This window comes from Vombatus ursinus, unplaced genomic scaffold (genome assembly GCF_900497805.2).
Source record: "Vombatus ursinus unplaced genomic scaffold, bare-nosed wombat genome assembly UNPS02014959.1, whole genome shotgun sequence".
NCBI classification, from domain to species: Eukaryota; Metazoa; Chordata; class Mammalia; order Diprotodontia; family Vombatidae; genus Vombatus; species Vombatus ursinus.
The window spans coordinates 5,887,027-5,905,249 of NW_020954737.1; the positions used below are offsets into that span (position 1 = coordinate 5,887,027).

At 42.2% G+C, this 18,223-nt stretch overlaps 1 protein-coding gene across 5 annotated transcripts in view; it reads left to right on the forward strand.

Moving 5' to 3' along the window:
• The window catches only part of KALRN (kalirin RhoGEF kinase), a 966,578-nt gene that overhangs the window by 830,125 nt on the left and 118,230 nt on the right, over positions 1–18,223 (forward strand). For 2 of the 5 annotated variants that reach the window (XM_027845154.1, XM_027845155.1), the window contains exons 2-4: positions 10,815–11,098; positions 11,991–12,095; positions 17,652–17,747. In XM_027845154.1, the coding sequence (XP_027700955.1) occupies positions 10,815–11,098; positions 11,991–12,095; positions 17,652–17,747 (485 nt within the window). The remainder of the gene's footprint in view (positions 1–10,814; positions 11,099–11,990; positions 12,096–17,651; positions 17,748–18,223) is intronic. The other 3 variants (XM_027845153.1, XM_027845156.1, XM_027845157.1) reach the window with 2 other exon arrangements.

Sequence of the window (18,223 nt, forward strand, 5' to 3'; positions counted from 1 at the left end):
ATACTTCTAAGAATCTACCCATTTAGATTGGTACCTTCTCTGAAATTTCCAGAAAGTCACTTGAGGCATTGAAATTTTAAGTGACCTGACCAGGGTCACCTGGCCCATATGGGTCAAAGGCAGAGTTTGAACTTAGGCTTTCATGTCTCTAGGGATGGCTCTCTATCCACCATGACAAATGATATTGCTTCTTGATGCTTTCAGTTTAAACTTCTTAAAGACATTGAGAACCTACTATGTGCAGAGTAACTTAGTAGGTCATGGGGGAGACATGGTTTAAAGAAGACCTTTTCCCTTCCCATTGGCTTCAAAGTTTAGCAAGTAGGTATACCCAAATAACGATGTCCAAAGAAGGTCTCAGAAGGCTTGCCATCGGCTTACCACCCAAGGGGTTCATATAAGTGAAGTGCTTTGCAAACCATAAAGCATTATTTAAATGCTAGCTGTTATTACTATTACTACTAAATTAAGGAGGATCAATTATGAAAGTCAGATTGTTTCTCTTTCATTTCATATTGCTACCTTCTTATTTTTATTTCACGTTCGTTTCCACATCTATTGCTCCTCCCTGCTCTACCCAGCAATCCATTCCTTGTAAGAAAGATTTTAAATGAAGAGCAAAAAGCAATGTAGACTTTACCATATCCAGATGATATCTGACAGTATATGCAATATTCCCTAGCCATAGTCCCCCTACCTCTATAGTGAAAGGGGAGGAAGTACATTTTCTTGACTCAGTTTGGAGTGTTTTAGTCCTTCTGTTTATGTTATCGTCATTGTGTATATTGTGTTCCTGGCTATTCTTACTTCCCTCTTCATCAGACAATATGTCTTCCCATGGGAAGGAAAATTGATACTCAGTGGGGTACAGTCAATGACCAGTGTCAAAGGGTGGAATCTTGACCATCGGGCTCTAGTCGAGTATATTGGTACTTGTGAAAGAAAAGTATTTTCCTGGGTTTGACTTTCAGGCATGTGCTCCAAGGGGTGGAGCCTGGAAATCCCTCCAAGGTGACTTGTGGGCACAGTCTAGCACTGGAATATCAGTGCTCTTGAATGTACAAAGTGGGTGGATTGTAGAGATTTATTTGAGGGTCCGAATGAGAGATTACTGGAGAAGAACATGAAACAGAGCAAAAGCAGTACAAGGAAATGACAAGACTCATATCCAGGATAATCATGGATTCCTCTTTCAGCCTAAGCACTAGAAAAGTTAGGTTTGCCAATGTACTATTAGTACTCAGAGGACGAAGGTCTAATGTTTACTAAGATTTATACAGTATTTTAAGGTTAGCTAAGCAGTATACATATGGTATCTCATTTTCTCTTCGTAACAGCCCTGGGAATTAGATGTTATTGTTATCCCCATTTTATAGATGATGAAACTGAGGCTGAGAATGACTTTCCCAGGGTCACACAGCTAGTTAGTGTCAGAGGCAATATATGAATTCAGGTCTTCCTGATTCCAAATTTAATGCTAATGATAGTATTAACACTCAAACCTTTATTAAAATCTCACTAACTGAAATCATGCAGAAAGACCAGTGAGACTTTTTACAAAATCTAAGATGGAGCATTTATCTCTTTGATACTGTTGTATCACAAAATCTGAACTGGAAGAGGCCTCAGAGGTCATCCGGTTCAATCTCGACATGAAAAGAACCCCCTCTGTAGTATGCCCAGTGAGTACCCAGCAGCCTTTGCTTAATTTTACTGTTAGTGAAATGAGACCCACTAACCAAGTCATTAGGTCAGCAGGCAATTTGTTAAACAGGTACTGTACTTAGCGCTGGGGTTACCAAGGCAAAAAAAAAATAGTCCCTGCTCTCAAAGAACTCACATTTTTTGAAAAATTTTAATTCAATTTCATTTTTATTTTTAAATCTTCATTCTCTCCCTCCTTTCAACTTCTCCTCTCTTTGAGAAAGCAAGAAAAATAAAACCTATTACATATGGTCAAGCTTAAAAATTTCCAATGCTGGTGTTACATATACATACATACATACATGCATGCATGCATATATATATTTGTGTGTTTGTCTATGTATACATGTGACTATGTATGTATACATATAGATATGTTTCCGTCTACACTCTGAGTCCATCACCTCTCCATCTGGAGGTAGATAGTATGTTTCATCGTGAGGAACTCAACATACTCACAATTCTAATAGGAGAGACACCAGGTAAATAACTAAGTACAAATAAGATGTATACAGGGTAAGTTGGCATTAATCAGCAGAGGGGAGGCACTGGCATTAGTGAGCCTTAGAAAAGGCTTCTTGTAGAAGGTGAGATTTGAACTGGGACTTGAAGGAAGCCAGAGAAGCCAAGAGACAGCATGAGGAGGGAGCGTGTTCCAGGCACGGGGGCCACCCACGAAAAAGGTATAGAGTTAGAGAGAGAGTGTGTTGTTCAAGGGGAACAGCAAGGGTGCCAGAGTCTGTGGAGGAGAGTAAGGTGTAAGAAGACTGGTAAGGTAGGAAGGGACAGAGTTATGAAAGATTTTAAATTTGATCCTGGAAGCAATAAGGAACCATAAGAGTTCTGTTGAATAGGGGAGTAACACGGTCAGACCTACAATTAAGGAAGATCAACTGGATAAGTGAGTGGAGGCTAGCCTGGAATAGGGCATGACTTGAGGCCAGGAGTCCAAGCATCAGACTATTACAGTACCCCTGGTGCAGGGGGGTGAAGGCCTGCACCGTGGTGGTGGTGACATCAGAGGAGAAGGGGTTTGAATGAGAGAAGTTAGGAAGAGAGACTTGAGAGGACCTTGATTACACATTGGTTATGAGGGGTAAGAGAGAGTAAAACGTCAAGGATGATGCCCAGATTTCCAGCCTAGATGACCGGCAGGGTGGTGATCTCCTGAACAGTAATAAGAAAGTTAGGAAGAGAGGAGGGATTGATTGGAAAGGAAGAGAATGTGTTCAGTTTTAGACATCAAAAACAACCCACTCTACTTCTGGACAGCTCTAATTATTAGATTGTTGGTTGTTGTTTGAAAGAAAAAACAAAATTCAAGACACTCTCTCTACAGCTTTTCATCCATTTTTATTAGTTGTGCTTTATGAAGCTAGTCTAATTTCTCTCCCACATGACGGTGCTTCAAATACGTGGAAGACAGGTGTCTCTCTCTGTGTCGTCTCTATCTTTATCTCTGTCTCTCTGTGTCAATCTCTCTGTCTCTCTCACATACATGTACACACATCTATCTTTTCTTCCCACTAGCCACCCCTCTTTCCTTCAGCTGATTCTTTTGTGGCCCCATCTTGAAAGTAGCAACAGAAAAAAGACCCTTGGATTGAGTGTCAGGGAACTTAGATTCTGATTCTTTCTGATCACTGACCATTTGTGACCTTGGGTAAGTTGCTTGCCCTTGCTGTCCTCTGTTTCCTCATATCTAAAATGAAAAGGTTGGGTTTGACGGTGTCTGAGGTCCCTTTGAGAGCTAAGTCAATGATCCTGTCACCCCTTGCCATCTTGATCACCCTCCTCTGGATGGGCTCTAGCTTGGCAATACCCTTCCTCAGATGTAGCCCTCAGAACTGGACCTGAGACTCTAAGAGTGGTCTGGCAAAGGCAGAACTGACCAACGCTAACGTCTCCCGTGCTGAGATGTTACATTTCTCTGTATGACCCAAGGTCACTCCTGCCTTTTTGGTTTCTATATCACACATTAGTGCCTCTCGTTGAACTTGTCCATCCACCCAAAGCCTAGGAGCTTTTCCACCTAAAAATCTTGTACTTCTGAAGTTGATTTTTTGAGGTGCGGTCCGATAGGTCATTTTTACTTATTTCATTCCATCATTCTAACAGATTAGAATCCTTTTGGGTTCTATTTTGGGTTTATTTTTGGAGTCTGTCATATAATAGGTCAGCTATCCCTCGATGATCTCTGTCATCAGAAAACTCAATAAGCATATGACCTATTCCTCCATCCAAGTAGTGATGAAAATGTTGAATGGAACAGGAAGTAGGACTGATACATCAGGCACTACCCTCTACGTGAAAGACTTCCCTGCATTGAACCATTATGAATACCCTTTGGGACCAGTTTTTGAAGTAGTTCTAAATCCATCCAATGACACTCTTTTTTAGCTTACACCTCTCTTTCTTATTCACATGAAGAACAATGAGAGACTTTGTCAATTGCTTACTGAAATCTAGGTAAATTCTATCTATAGAACTCCTCTGATCTACTCATTTAATAATTCTATCCATAAAGGAAATTAAGTTATTCCGGAACGAATTGCTCTTGATGAAACCATGGCGGCTCTTAGTGATTGCCACATCCCTTTCTAGAGGTTCATAAAACATCTATTTCATAATATGGCCTACAATTTTTCCAGGAAATGAAGTCAAGCTCACTGTCAGCTTTTCTCTCCTCTCCTCTCTTGTCTCTCCTCTTCTCTCTTTCTCTCCTCCCCTCCCCTCTGTGCTCCACTCTCCTCTCTACTCCTCCCCCTCTCATCTCCCCTCCATCTCTCATTCCTCCCATTCTCCATCATCTTTCAAGGATCACTGGTTATATTTGTGAATTCTTAGAGATGGGATATTGATTAAGCACTTTAAATGTGTTAGGCCCATAAATAGCTAACTCAATACTAATTACTTGAACTCGCAGGAACTAGCAATATGGCCTTTTTTTCCCCCTTACTATTTCCTTGCTTAGACTCATAGGAACCTAAATTTAGAGCTAGAAAGGACCTCAACTCATTGTTATTTATCTTATTTTTATTGTGACTTTTGTAGTCTACAGATCAGTTTCCTTATATTGTTAATCTATATTAATAAGTGTACATTAAAGAATTAAATACATAATGAATGCACAATGTCACAATATGTTGGATGATGATGTGTCCAATATCCAAGATCTTTAATGGACAAGATTAGATTCTCTACCCAGAAACTTTAAGGCATTTTTTTTGGAATTCTAAATTTCTGAGCACTCACTTTCAGTTTTTGCTCCTCACTTAGCTTTGGAGTCTCCTTAGAAAATGCGGTTTTATAGAGAGAGTGTGCTTTGTCAATTTTAAAGCACTCTCTAAATGTTAGCTATTCTTATTCTTAAGTAATATTCCAAAATTTTACATAGAGTGAATTATTTATGATATTTTATTCTATAAATGTCCCTTTGTCTCTAACTTCTATGGTTATGTATGTATCTCATGGGCTGTTTAGGAATTATAGTTTGGTAATTAGTGTTTACGAGGTACATTAATTAAATCTTGTGTATTTAATGACAGCAGTTTGTGAAACATTGTAATCTAGCATAGGTCTCTGGTGAATTGTAACTCTTCATTTTTTTGCTTTTTTTTTTTTTTTTTTTTTTTTTTTACTTCTGAGTGCTTTCCTCCTCCTCTGCCCTCCTCCCTTCACAGTGTCAGGAAGTACTCCAAAAAGGCCGTCGCTCTGCTCCCTCCACTCTACCCCTTGGTCTCTGGCTTCCTTCAAACATCAGCTCAAAGCTCACCTTCTATGGAAGGACTTTCCCTTTTCTCCCAGCTACTAATGCCTCCCTCTTTTTGACTTTCTTCCATTTCCTCTGTATGTACCTAGTTATGTACATATGTACCTAGTTATTAACATACTGTTTCCTTCATTAGAATGAGGGAGGTTTTCGTCTTTATTTGTATCACTAGCACTTATTCAAGGGCCTGGAACATAGTAAGCACTTAAATGCTTGTTGACTGACTGATATCACATGATTTGGGTGCCTCTCTTCCAAATTGGGGAGGCAGCCAGACAGAACAGTAAATAGAGCAGGGGGCCTAGAGTCAGAAAGTCCCGAGTTCAAATTTGACCTCAGAACACGGACAGCTGTGTGACACTGGGCAAGTCACTTAACTCTGCCTCAGTTTCCTCAACTGCAAAATGAACTAGAGAAGGAAATGGTAAACCACTCCAGTATCTTTGCCAAGAAAACCCCAGATGGGGGTCACGAAGAGTTGGACACTCAACTGAAAATGACTTAACAACAACAATTTCCCTAGTGGGAAGTAGGTTAGACTAGATGATCTCTAAAGTCCCTTTAAAACTTGGGTTCAGGGATAGGAAATGAAGTACAAGTGCAGAAAAAAAGTACAAAGAATTATTTGCCCCACGTACAAAGTCCTTCCAATTCCATCCCAAAGAACATTCACCAATAGGAACATTTTAAGTGCCTGCTGTGCAATTCCATTTAACAAGTCAATTATTCTACATTGACCATGTGAAAGACATAAAGATGGAGAACAATGCTATAAGCTCCTTGGGAGCGAGGACTATCCCATGCTGGATGAGACATATAATCAGTAAGAGGAAAGGCAGGACGTACAAAGGGGGAAGCCAACCAGGATGTTACAAGAAATATAGTGGCTCCTATAGGGATTCACACCTGTAATCCTTGTTACTGGAGGAGGTTGAGGCTGGCTAATCACTTGAATTCAGGAGTTCCAAAGCTGTAGTAGGGCTGAGGCCAAGTGGGTATCTGTATTCCATCGGGCACTAAGATGATGATCTCAGGAATTGGAAGAGGTGGGGTACAGGGCCGCTTAAGAAGGGGTAGATTGACCCAGGTTAGAAAAATGGAGCAGGCTAAAGTTTCTTTACCAGTTTGCACTGAGTTTGAAACCTTGAGTGGATGCTCACTTCCAGCCTGAGTGAGATAAGGAGAGGAAGGAAGGGAAGGGAAGGGAATTGGGAAGGACGGAAAGGAGGAGGGGGAAGATGGGAGGGAAGGGAAAGAAAGGAGGGAGGGAGGAAGGGGGAAAGAGGAAAGAGAAGGGAAGTGAGGGAGGAGGAAAGGGAAGGAGGGAAGGAATGGAAGAAAGAAGGAAGGTAGGGAGAAAGGAAAGAAAGGAGGAGGGAGGAAGGAAAGGAGGAGAGGGAGGAAGGAAAGAGAAGGGAAGGAAGGAAAGAGAAGGGAAGGAAGGAAAGAAGGAAGTAAGGAAAGAAGGATGGAAGGAAGGAAAGGAGACGGAGGGAGGAAGGAAATGTGGGGGTGGTGAGATGAAAAATCAGGCGAGGCTTTATGGAAGCTGCAGCTGCTAAGATGGCCTTGAAGGAAAAAGAGGGATTTTACCAGGTGGAGTTATAGGAGGGAATGTACCCCGAGCACAGGGAGAGTCTGTGTTAATGCCCAAGAGTAATAAAAAGTTGGATGCGATTTGGGAATAACTAATCTAGCTTGGTTGAAACATAGCATGTGAAAAGGTGAGTACTGTGACTCATCGTTATTAAGAATGAAAATATATAGATTAGAGCCAGATCATAGAAGATCTTGACCTTGACTATCTGGCCAAAAAATTTATGTTAGAAACCGTTGAATTAGTTTGTTTCATCCTGTATGATGTTTGTCTTAAAAGGAGTGAGCCTCTGGAGGGTTTTGAGCATACTCTATGTCTGGAGTAGCTTGGACACTCTCCTAAACTAAACCTTAGTAGGTATCTTCCAAATCTTAGGCTCTCTGGTATGCGGTCAAGCTTGAATTGTATCCTAGGACCACTGATTTTGAGTCAGAAGATACTTTAGAGTCCATCTGGCTGAACCCCTCGTTTTACAGATAAGGAAAGGTCTAAGAAGTGAAGTGACATGTCCAAAGTCACACAAATAGAAAGTGACAGAGGCAGGCTCTCCGTGGTACATAAAGGAGAACTTAACATTTGAGGTGTCCAAATTTGCAAGGATAGAAGTGAGACCCTCTTGAAGTTTATACTATTAATTTTGCATAGAAATTCTCAGTGGAAATAAATAGGGCAAAGGAGAAAGAAAAAGGCTGGGGGCAGGGTGGAGGTGGGGCCACAATCAAGGAATGTATGAAAGACTTGTATCTTGCGGCCAGGCTATGATGTACCATGGAACAGAGAACTTGGACAGCACATCCTCGGTAGTGCTTATCAACATAGGGTAAAGTTAACAATGCCGAGACCTTGGGTTTTGCTAAAACTGTGTGTGCTGATAAAGCTGAGTTTTTAAGGCTGAGATTTCAGGTAGACACGTGGTAGTCCAGGAGGTCGGTGAATGGAAAGTGTCTGCAGATTATCAGTAGGGAGATAGCAGAGAATCTCTGGTTCCTACAACTGGCCCTGTGGAGATGTTTATCCGTTGGCCCTATGTACAGCAGGAGTTCTCCCCACAACAAACACCCAGAAAATAATGTATGTATACACACACACACACACACACACACACACACACACACACACACACACACACACACACACACACACACACACACACACACACACACACACCCCAAAGCCAGGAAGGAATTTTCCAAAATAAGACCTTAGCTCTTCCCTTAAAGAGACACTCACCAACAAAGACAATTCGTTCTTCCGTGTTGGTTTTCCTCTGTAGAGCGTCCTTTTGCTCATCCTAGACACCTGAGAAAGGAAGTTTGAGGGCTTAACTCTAGGCCTCTTAATGCCAGTGTTCAAAGGTTGATCCTCCTCAAAAACATGGATAATACCTGATCACTGACTTTTTGAAATAACAAAGTGCTTGCTGCCAATTTGGTTCGTGGATGAACCAAATATTTGTCATCGTTTCAGGATGTGATAACGCAATGTAGAACAGTGAAAGGAGTGCTGGATTTGGAGGTAAAGGACCTTTACAATATGCTGTGTCACCTTGGAAAAGTCATTTCACTTGTCTGGGCCTCACTTTTCCCGTTTTGAAAATGAGGGGATTAGACCATATGACCTCTAACGCTAAGGGCCCTGTTAGTTCTAAACCAATGATCCTGTGGCACTTTCATGTTGACGCTGGAGTTATCTGGGCCAGGATTTAGGTGGCACAGTGGCTAGAAAATGTTGAACTTGGGTCCAGGAAGACCTGAGTTCAAATCCTGCCTAAGACACTTACTGGCTGTGTGACCATAGGCTAGCCACTTAAAGACCATCTAGTCTAACTCCTTTATTTTGTAGATGAGGAAATTCACTCCCAGAGAGATGTGGTGACTCATAGCATCAAGATTTAAGCCTAATCTACTGATGTTTACAAGTATACTATGGTACCTAGAGTGAGCAAGGCCTCTTTGCCTTGGAGGGGAGCAGAAAGAGGTAGGGAGTGGGGAGGGGATGAAATCACTTTAAAGCATTTATATTATCTCTTTAAATGTTGATAGATAGTTCCGACAAAAGTTGCAGTAATATCAGAGAGACTAAAGCAGGGTCACCCAAAGTGTTTACCCATGGCAATGCCTATACTCAAGTGGAGAACATAGAAACAAGTCCTCAGGTTAAGTCCCTTAACCTCACTGTGCTTCTATTCCCTAATTTGTAAAATGAAGGAGCTGAACTCTCTGCCACTAGCGTCCCCTCCAGCTCTAAATTTATGATCCTGTACAGCTCCCATCTATTTCATACTTTCAGATTTACAAAGTGCTTTCCTCACAACAATTCTCTAAGCTAGGTGGAACAGTGGATAGAGTGCCAGGCCTGGAATCTGGAAGATCTGAGATCAAATCTAGCCTCAGACATTTAACCAGCTATGTGACCCTGGGCAAGTCACTTAATCCTGTTTGCCTCAGTTTCCTTATCTGTAAAGCGAACTGGAGAAGAAAATGGCAAACCATTCCAATATCCTTGCCAAGAAAACCACAAATGGAGTCATGGAGAGCTGGACACAATTGAAAAATGACTAAATAACAACAACAAATAGTAAAAGTATAGCCATTAAGGACTGGACTTGTGATTTCATTGGTATAGGGAACTCCCAGGTTAGGTAATGGCCTCCACCAGTTGCAGGTCAACAATTTCTTTGCAACTTAGTTTTCCAGAGTTGCTTAGAGCCCTTAGAGGTTGAATAACTTGCCTGGAGTCTTGTAGGAAAGAGGGGTATGCTTTTTGGGGATAAGAGTATGATAATTTAAGGATATCCTAATGCTGGTCCATAGGGATAATAGAATTTCCATAGAGTTATGAGGCACTCCACTGTCTCAAGGGTCTTTGGAGAACAGAATGTGTGTTCTCAAGTTCTGTTGGAACAAAACTCATTTACTTTACAATCCACTCTGAACTATCTCCCTGTGAATTATCCATAACCAATATTTAATCTCCAAATGGCTTTGCTTTGCCTCCCAGCATGGTTCTGGATCACTTCCATGCTCTGTTGGTGTGAGCTCAAGCAATAAGATCTCATTTTAATATCAGCTAAGACTTGGCATCCTTAGAAAGAGAAGTTGTTAAATCATGTGATATATGCCTAAGAAAACAGAAATGATTTGAGTTCTCTGTGATACCACTCCCTTCCATCAATACATCGAGTAGAGAGTTGAGTACAATAATTTGCTTAGATCTAAAATATAATTTAGTCATTCTTGGTCTAGAGGTGGTTGAAGACCAGTGCACTGTGATACAATGTAAGGCTCTTCCTTGAAGACGGTAAATCAGTAAATCAGGAGTTGGGGCAGGGAGAGTGAGAAGAGAAGGATAGAAGTCATAGGACTGTGTATTTAGAGCTAGAAGGATCTTTGGATGCCATATAGTACAAACGCCTTATTTTTCAAATGAGAAAACTGAGGTCTAGAGAAGCCAAATGATTTTCCCATATTAAATGACTGATTTTCACATGATTACAAGGTCCCCTGATGGAATTCAAACTCCAGAACCTTTGTTCTTTTCACTACACCACAACATATACTGGTCCTGTTTGTGTCTTCTTAGAGTGGGAGAGAGCAGCTGTGGTCTAAGCCCCTAGACGGACCCTGCTTGGTAGCCAGGCATCCTGAGAATGTGCTTGGTTTGCTCTAGGGATCATAACTGGGTCTGCTGGCCTGCTTGACCCTTGTTTGTATCTTTTATCCCTTCTCTGTCTCTCTGCAGATGCTTACTCAGTCTCTTCAGGTGAAAATGGAGGCAAGTCAGAGTCTGTGGCCAATCTCCAACCTCAGTCTTCCTTAAACTCCATCCAGAGCTCTCCAGGTCCCAAACGTTCCACCAACACCCTCAAGAAATGGTTGACCAGTCCCGTGCGCAGGCTCAACAGTGGCAAAGCTGAGAGCAACATCAAAAAGCAAAAGAAAGTACGAGATGGTCGGAAAAGTTTCGATCTGGGATCTCCCAAGACTGGCGATGAAACCACCCCACAGGGGGACAGTGCTGATGAGGTACTTACCCTGTGGGTCCTAGGGTCCTCTAGTGGAAAGTGGCCCACTGATGGGGAAGTGGGAGGAGGTGTGATTTTGGGTCCTTCTTAGTTGGGCCTTCATGCCCCCTCTACCATATCTTTTCATGGGTTTTTAAAGTGCTTGGCCAGTTCCAACACCTCCTCTACAACTTTCTCCTTTGGGTTAAGTAAATCATTCTTTCGGCTTTTTCTAAGCCTATCAGTCATAATCATTATGCTCAGTATTCACTAAAACAGGGAATCATGTATTGACTCATACCTGAATGACTGATCAGACAGAGACTTTCTAGGACTGAAATTGAACAGAGTCTTTGAACTAGAAGAGAAAGCCAACATTTAATCTGGTGCCTTACTTCTCATCTGGACTTCATCTAAACAACCCCCAATCATCTAGATTAAGGCTGTAACAAATGATTATATTTACCATACCACAAGGAATTCATAATCACCTTTTTGGAGAGGAGGAGAAGTGGGATAAATGAAGGTGGTGCCTCAATTTTCAACCTGGTCCTGTAGTATTTATTTTAAAAACTATCAAACCAAGGATACTGTGTTCACATAAGGTTGTAGGCATCATGGTACAGTAGAAAAACTAAGAGTTGTGGAGTCAGAAAACATGGGTTCAAGTCCTGTTCCTAACACTTAAACATCTATGTGATATTGGGGAAGTCATTTAACTTCCCTAAGTCTCAACTTCCTAATTGGTAAAAACAAGGAGGGAGGAGTGGTACTAGGTGGCCTTTATGGCCCCTTCCACCTCTAGAGAGAAAGACAGAACATTTGTTAAGCACTTACTATGCAGCAGGCTCTGTGCTAAGCTCTAGATTCATGATGCTATGATTCTATGATTAATGGCGCTTTCTTGGTTGTAGAAGAGCAAGAAAGGTTGGGGTGAGGATGAGCCAGACGAAGAATCCCACACACCACTTCCTCCTCCAATGAAAATCTTTGACAATGACCCCACGCAGGATGAAATGGTAGGTTCTCTTGACCACCTCCATGCATGATGGAGCAGGTCTTTGGTCTCTTTTGTGATGTTTGCTTGTAGCATCTTTTTCCCACCTTCATCCCTCTTCAGGTGTAAACTGAGACCATTTTAGGTCCTGCCCATGATAGGTTCCAGGTTATACCTGTATTGGATTGTAGACTTGGTTCTCTCTTGGCTAACCCAATAGGAGAGTGCTGACTTGATATCCCATGGTGTAGATTCTTCAGATAAGATTTTATCATCTTTTTCCACTAATCAAAGGGTGATGCTTCTGGATTTGTCAGCAACAGCAACTGAAATTAAAAGGAGCTCTCTGGAGCAGAGGTGTCAAACATGAGACCTGAATGTGACCTACAACATTCCTGAGTGTGGCCCAAAACAGATTAAAATATAATAATAAAATATAATATATCCAATGTGTTGGATATATTATAATATATCCAATATAATATATTCAATGTGTTGATATACTAATAAAAAAAGAAATATATAAACATGTATGGTTTTCTAAGTCAATATGCAGCCCACAAGGACTCTTATATATGGTTTGGTGGCCCTGTTTCTATTTGAATTTGACACCACTGCTCTAGAGAAGCCAGGTTGGGATACACATGGCCCTGCAAGGCCTTGATGTAGATTTCATTCCATGAAGGTCTATTTATTACCTAAATTTTCCTCCCTAGAAGACTGGCCATCAAATGGTTTCAGTTTTTTTTTTTTCGAGTTTTTCAGCCACAGTGGTTCCCAAAGATTATCTGACTAAGACCTAGGGGGTTACTATCCATATTGGTGAAGTGCAATATCCACACCATGGGGTAACTCATTAATCTTTAAATGATGAAAATAAACCCAAATTATAATAACAAAAAACCCCACTTGGGACAAATGCCATCACTCTATACCCAAATCAAGCCCTTGAAGCCTTGCTTGGGTGGAAAAGGAGGCAGTGGAGGATGAAGAGGGTAATTAACACAAGGACTAGAATTTAAGAATACCTCAAAGGACCAAACTGTATTAATTGATGTAGTGCATTTTTTTTTAAATCCACAAGGCAATAAAACAGAGATTATATAATCAAAATTTTAATTTCAAAATAAAATGATAATATCTACTTTTAATTACTTGTATTTCAAGTAGGTTTGCACAGGTAGGAGAAATTATAGTGAATTATAAATTACTGTAAATTGTAAATAGTAAAATTATTAATTTTTAATTTTTCTATCAGTTAACATACTTGATCCTTCTAGTATTAACCCAAGGGTACATTAGGGCAGTAATGTTGGTCCAGGATGAAAAATTGAAATATTTTAAAGAAGAATTCCCCCTCTCCCCAAGGATCTTCACTTTGCGTAATTAATAGACCCATTCAGGTGGTAAAGACTCAGTGATAGCAGATAGGTCAACATCTACCTTTTGGGCTCCTCTTAGAGGTGGCTACCTTGCATTGAGTGATTTAGTCATTAACAAATGCTGAGACTTGGGGTGACTGGAAGTCCAGGTATTAACACTTAGCCTGTGGGTAACATGGCTTGTTTTTCTTATCGCTACTTCTTCTACTGAGTAGTTTCATGTTGCTGTTGCCTCATTGATTTTTTGTGTCTCAGTATCATAAGCAGGCTTCCAGAGCCCTGACCTTTGGGAGAGAAGCACTGGGTCCTAGGACTCCCTGGAATGGGACATTGTGATTTCAGTTTTTGTTTTTGTTTTTGTTTTTTACTTTCATTTCATTGTTTCACTAAAGACAATTTTGTTTGCTTGCTCTGCCATTGTTCTTGGTTCTCCTTTCGCCCCACACATCCTACCTTCATGATTACTTAGTGACTACCTACCCTAACTGGGGTTATCACATCTTGGGAGGACCAAAACCCACAATTTGATTGATGGACATTCATTGATTGTGACCTAATTCAAGTGAGGCCAACTTAGGTTTATCAACAAATGACTGTTGAGTTCTCATGGTACTCCCACCCTTGCTTTGATTCTTTCTGCTTGTCATTTAAGCCTACCTGTGTCATTTTCTACTGCTCAAGATAGAAGCCCCCCCCCATTCACCTTTGTTCTAAGCAGTGGAGCCCATCTTATAGGGAAAACACAAGTATTTTTCTACTCAGCACAGTTTCCTAAGGAATTATTTTCCAAGATTGCGAGGACAAAATGTATGTGATAAGGGGACAAGACCAAAAAGGCTAGGTGATACTCATGATTTCCCCCTACCCTCAGTCAAAAATATTTCTCTTTTTGCTCTAGGCCTTGAACTGGAACTGACTTGACTTACTTTGCTCTGACCTTTCCATAGACTAGTCCTTGTAAAGTGTTCTGTAAACAGTGATAGATGGTATCAGCATTAATGTCCCATTATCTTCCACCCCAGACATCTCTCTGAAATCAGCTACCAGTTTGCATAAGAGAGCTAAAGTTCATTGGCCTAAACTCTCCCCTTCCAATTCCCTGCAACATGGCTTGTTTGGGAGGAAAGGATGTTTTGTTTCTAGGTAATATTTGACCAGGAACTGAAACTCTATCCTTCCCTTCAATACCAATGAAAAAAATTGTGCAGCCTCTCTGTAAGAGGGTAGCATGGGATCCAGGCCTCCACAGGTACCTGTTTTAGGGCCTACTGACATTGTTGGTTTCTATATTTCATTTTTGAAAAAACAAAACGATGGAAAGTTGAGTAGTTTTAGGTGGTGTGGCCCTCAGGATGGTTCCTAAATAAACTTGAAAATACGACACATACACACACAGGGTTAATTCTCTCTCTTCTTCTCAAAAATAAATAGAAATAAGAGAAAAAGCATATGTTCTCCCTCAGTGACAGCAGCAGTCCCCAAGGAATAGTGAGTTTCTCCAGACTACTGGCATAATAACCAGATACAGCAGATTTCTTTTGCATGTGTTTATTTTTTTTATTTTTAAAGATATTTTATTGATCTCTTTTGTTTTTAAGTCACCTTCATTTCCAAATACATCTCTCCCTCCTCCCCCACCATCCTTCAAAAACAAAGAATAAAAGAGGAAAATAAAAACGTTTCAGCAAAACCAGCCAACACATCAGCTCTGTCCAATAGTATCTGTAATATTCCACACTCAGTTTCCCCACCTCAGCAAAAAAGAGGATGAAGGTACATTTTCTCAACTCTTCCCTGGGACCAAACTTGGCTATAATTACCCAGCATTTGGTTTTATTTTTTTAAGCATAGCAATGGCCTTGTGCTACCCTTTCCTGTAGTTGAGGAATGAGGTGGTCATGAGCTCAGCCCACGTGCCACAGTCACATTCCTCACTCCACCCCCAACAACTGTCTACCTTTCTTTATTCCCCCTGTGGGCTTTGGGAGATGTCTGACATAGGTATATGATGCACTGCTGTTAAAAATCAGACTTTCTTCTCAAAGCTCAAACTTAATTATTAGATGCCACCTTAGCCCTCTTCCCACCCCCACCTGCCTCAAAACTGAGTGCTACAGAGATTTATTGGGGATGAGGTAAAGGGCCTAGTTTAGTGCTTTCGAAAATAAAAATAAAGAATGTAGATCCCCAAAGTCTGACAGATAAGTCAGCTGGGGACAAATGAAACTTGGGAGCTGGGAAGGCAGACCCCACTTCTGCCAGATGATAATTGATTTCTGTTTGTGTAAAGTCCCAGCTCACTTTAGGACTGTGTTTGTGCGCAGAACACTTTGCAAGGTGCTTCTCTCCAGGCAAGCCCTAGGTGCTATTCATGTTGCTGGATCCTGCTGCAAAGATGACCTCAGAATTCTCCCGGATGCTTCCCTTTTCTGTTCCCTCCCCCACCCTTACCTTCCCTCCCACAGACCTAATCAGTCACCAAGTCTGGGTTGCTGGTTTTTGTGTTTTTTTTTCCTTCTTAACACTGGTTTTTTTTCCCTTCAAATCTCTCCTTTTCTCTCTCTTGCTGCTACCTCCCTAGATCAGCCTCATGTCACCTCTCACTTAGACTACTATAATCTCTTCCTGTCTCTTCTCTGCCTTCCCTTCCCCTCCATTTGGAACCCTACTACTAGATTAATTTTGCTAAAGAACAAAAAAATGCTGCTTTGCCTGTGTTAGTCTCCTGAAGAGAAAATTTTACTGACTCCAGCTTCTGAATGTGGCTTTCAAGGCTGTCCACAGTCTGATTTCAGCCCACATTTCCAAGCTCATTCCCTGTCCTGCCCCTGTGTGAGCCCTCAGATGTAGCCAGGCCGACATTTCCCTGTCCCGGGGACACATCTTGTGCTTTCTTACCTAAAGAAGCCCAGTTCTGGATATTGAGGGATAGAATTGTGTAGCCACGTCCTCCTTAAATCTCAATCTACAGGGTGTATTCATGAAGGGCAGCCTGGCATGGTGTACAGAGCTGGCCTTAGAACCAGAAGGACCTGTGTTTGCATCCTGCCTCTTATTTACTTACTGGCCGAGCAATGCCGGGCAAGTCACTTAAAACTGAGCTCTTAGGAACACTGTAAGAGTATGTTTCAGAACAGGTGCTGCCCTGAACTAGTAGAGAGACTTTCCTCATCTGGGAGTTCCCCACACCAGTTCACTCCCAGGTCCAGTCCCTATCCTTATAGCCAAAAAGCCCACTTTATTTGAACTATTTAGAAGAGGAGAGGGTCCCTCAACTGAGTTGCAGTAAGTCTGGGCCACTCTGCGAGGTATTATGCCTTCCATAGAAGAAGCTAGTGCGATCCACTTCATTTCTTTTCTGTCTGGAAGCCAATGAGAACATAGGAACTTTACCCATCTCCCTTTATGGAGGGATACTGGGAAGAAAGATGGAGAGGGGGAGGGAGATAGCGTCTAGCAGGTGTTTGCTCCTACTGAGAGATTCAGCCAGTGTCTACCTCCGGATGCCTAGTGGAGTCCACCCGTAGCTCAGGCCAGATCATAGATCTAGGCCTGGAAGAGACTTCAGTGGCCATCAATCCCAGCTCCCTCATTTTACAAAGCAGGAAACTGAGGCCAAGGGTTATTAAACGATCTGTCAGATGTCACATGGGGAGTAAGTATCAAAAGTGGGATTTGAACCCAGATCCTCTGACTTCAGAGTTGGTGATCTTTTCACTGCCCTGTGTCAGTGATATCAGGTGGACACATCCCCAGAATCCCAGGCTGCTGAGGCACAGGGGACAACGTCACCGCTGCTCTTTCCTCCCTGCAGTCACGTGGCTCATTGCCCTCTGAAGAAGTTCTGCCCCTAGTGACAGGCAGTGTGAACAGCCCTCCGTTATCCCCAGGCTACCTCAAGAACCCACCTCCCATTGTGCCTGCGGGAACATTATGTGGGGGATTGACGGGAGACTCCAATCCTGGCTTTTGCTGTTGCTGGTTGACTGAGGAAGCCGCTCTGGTGCTCCCCTGACCTATGAATTGGGCAGTGACCTATCTCCATGCTGTGCTGTGTGGTCTTTCTGTGGCTTGCTCTTCCCCCCCCCCCTCCCCGTCCCTTTCCTTTCCAAAGTGCAGCCCTGCTCCTTCCTGCCTAATTGCTCTTCCTTGTTCCTTGCTAATTTGCTTTTCCTTTGCCACCCACTGTCTTGCAGTCCTCCTCTTTGCTAGCAGCCCGGCAGGGCTCTGCTGATGTACCCACTGCTGCGGACCTTGTCAGTGCAATAGAAAAATTGGTCAAAAGTAAACTGGTAAGTGGGGGAGTCCCGGAAGCAGAGCTGAAGGGTGTGTGTATGTTTTGTGTCTTTTTCTCCCTCTCCCTTTACCCCTTTCTCTTCCATCACCCTCTCCTCCTTTCTATCTCTCTCCCTCTCTATCCCTTCTCTTGTCTCTCTCCAACTCTTTCCCCAATTCCTTCCCCCTCCCTCTCTCTTCTTCCCTATCCCTTCCCCTCCCCCTTTCCATCTCTCCCGCTCTCCGTCTCTCCCCTTCCTTATCTCTCTCTCCCTCCCCCCTCCATCTCTCTCCCTCCCTCCCCTACCCCTTTCCTCTCTCCCCATGTAACCTAGGATGCCTTCACGTCTCTCCTGTCTACCTTTGTCCTTCTTTACTCTTCTTTAGTGTCATTCCCAGACGCCCCTCCCCAGCCCTTCAGCTCCAACAGAATGATGGATTTGGATTCTGGAGCCATGTTCTCTCGTTCTCTCTCTCGTTCTCTCTCTCTCTC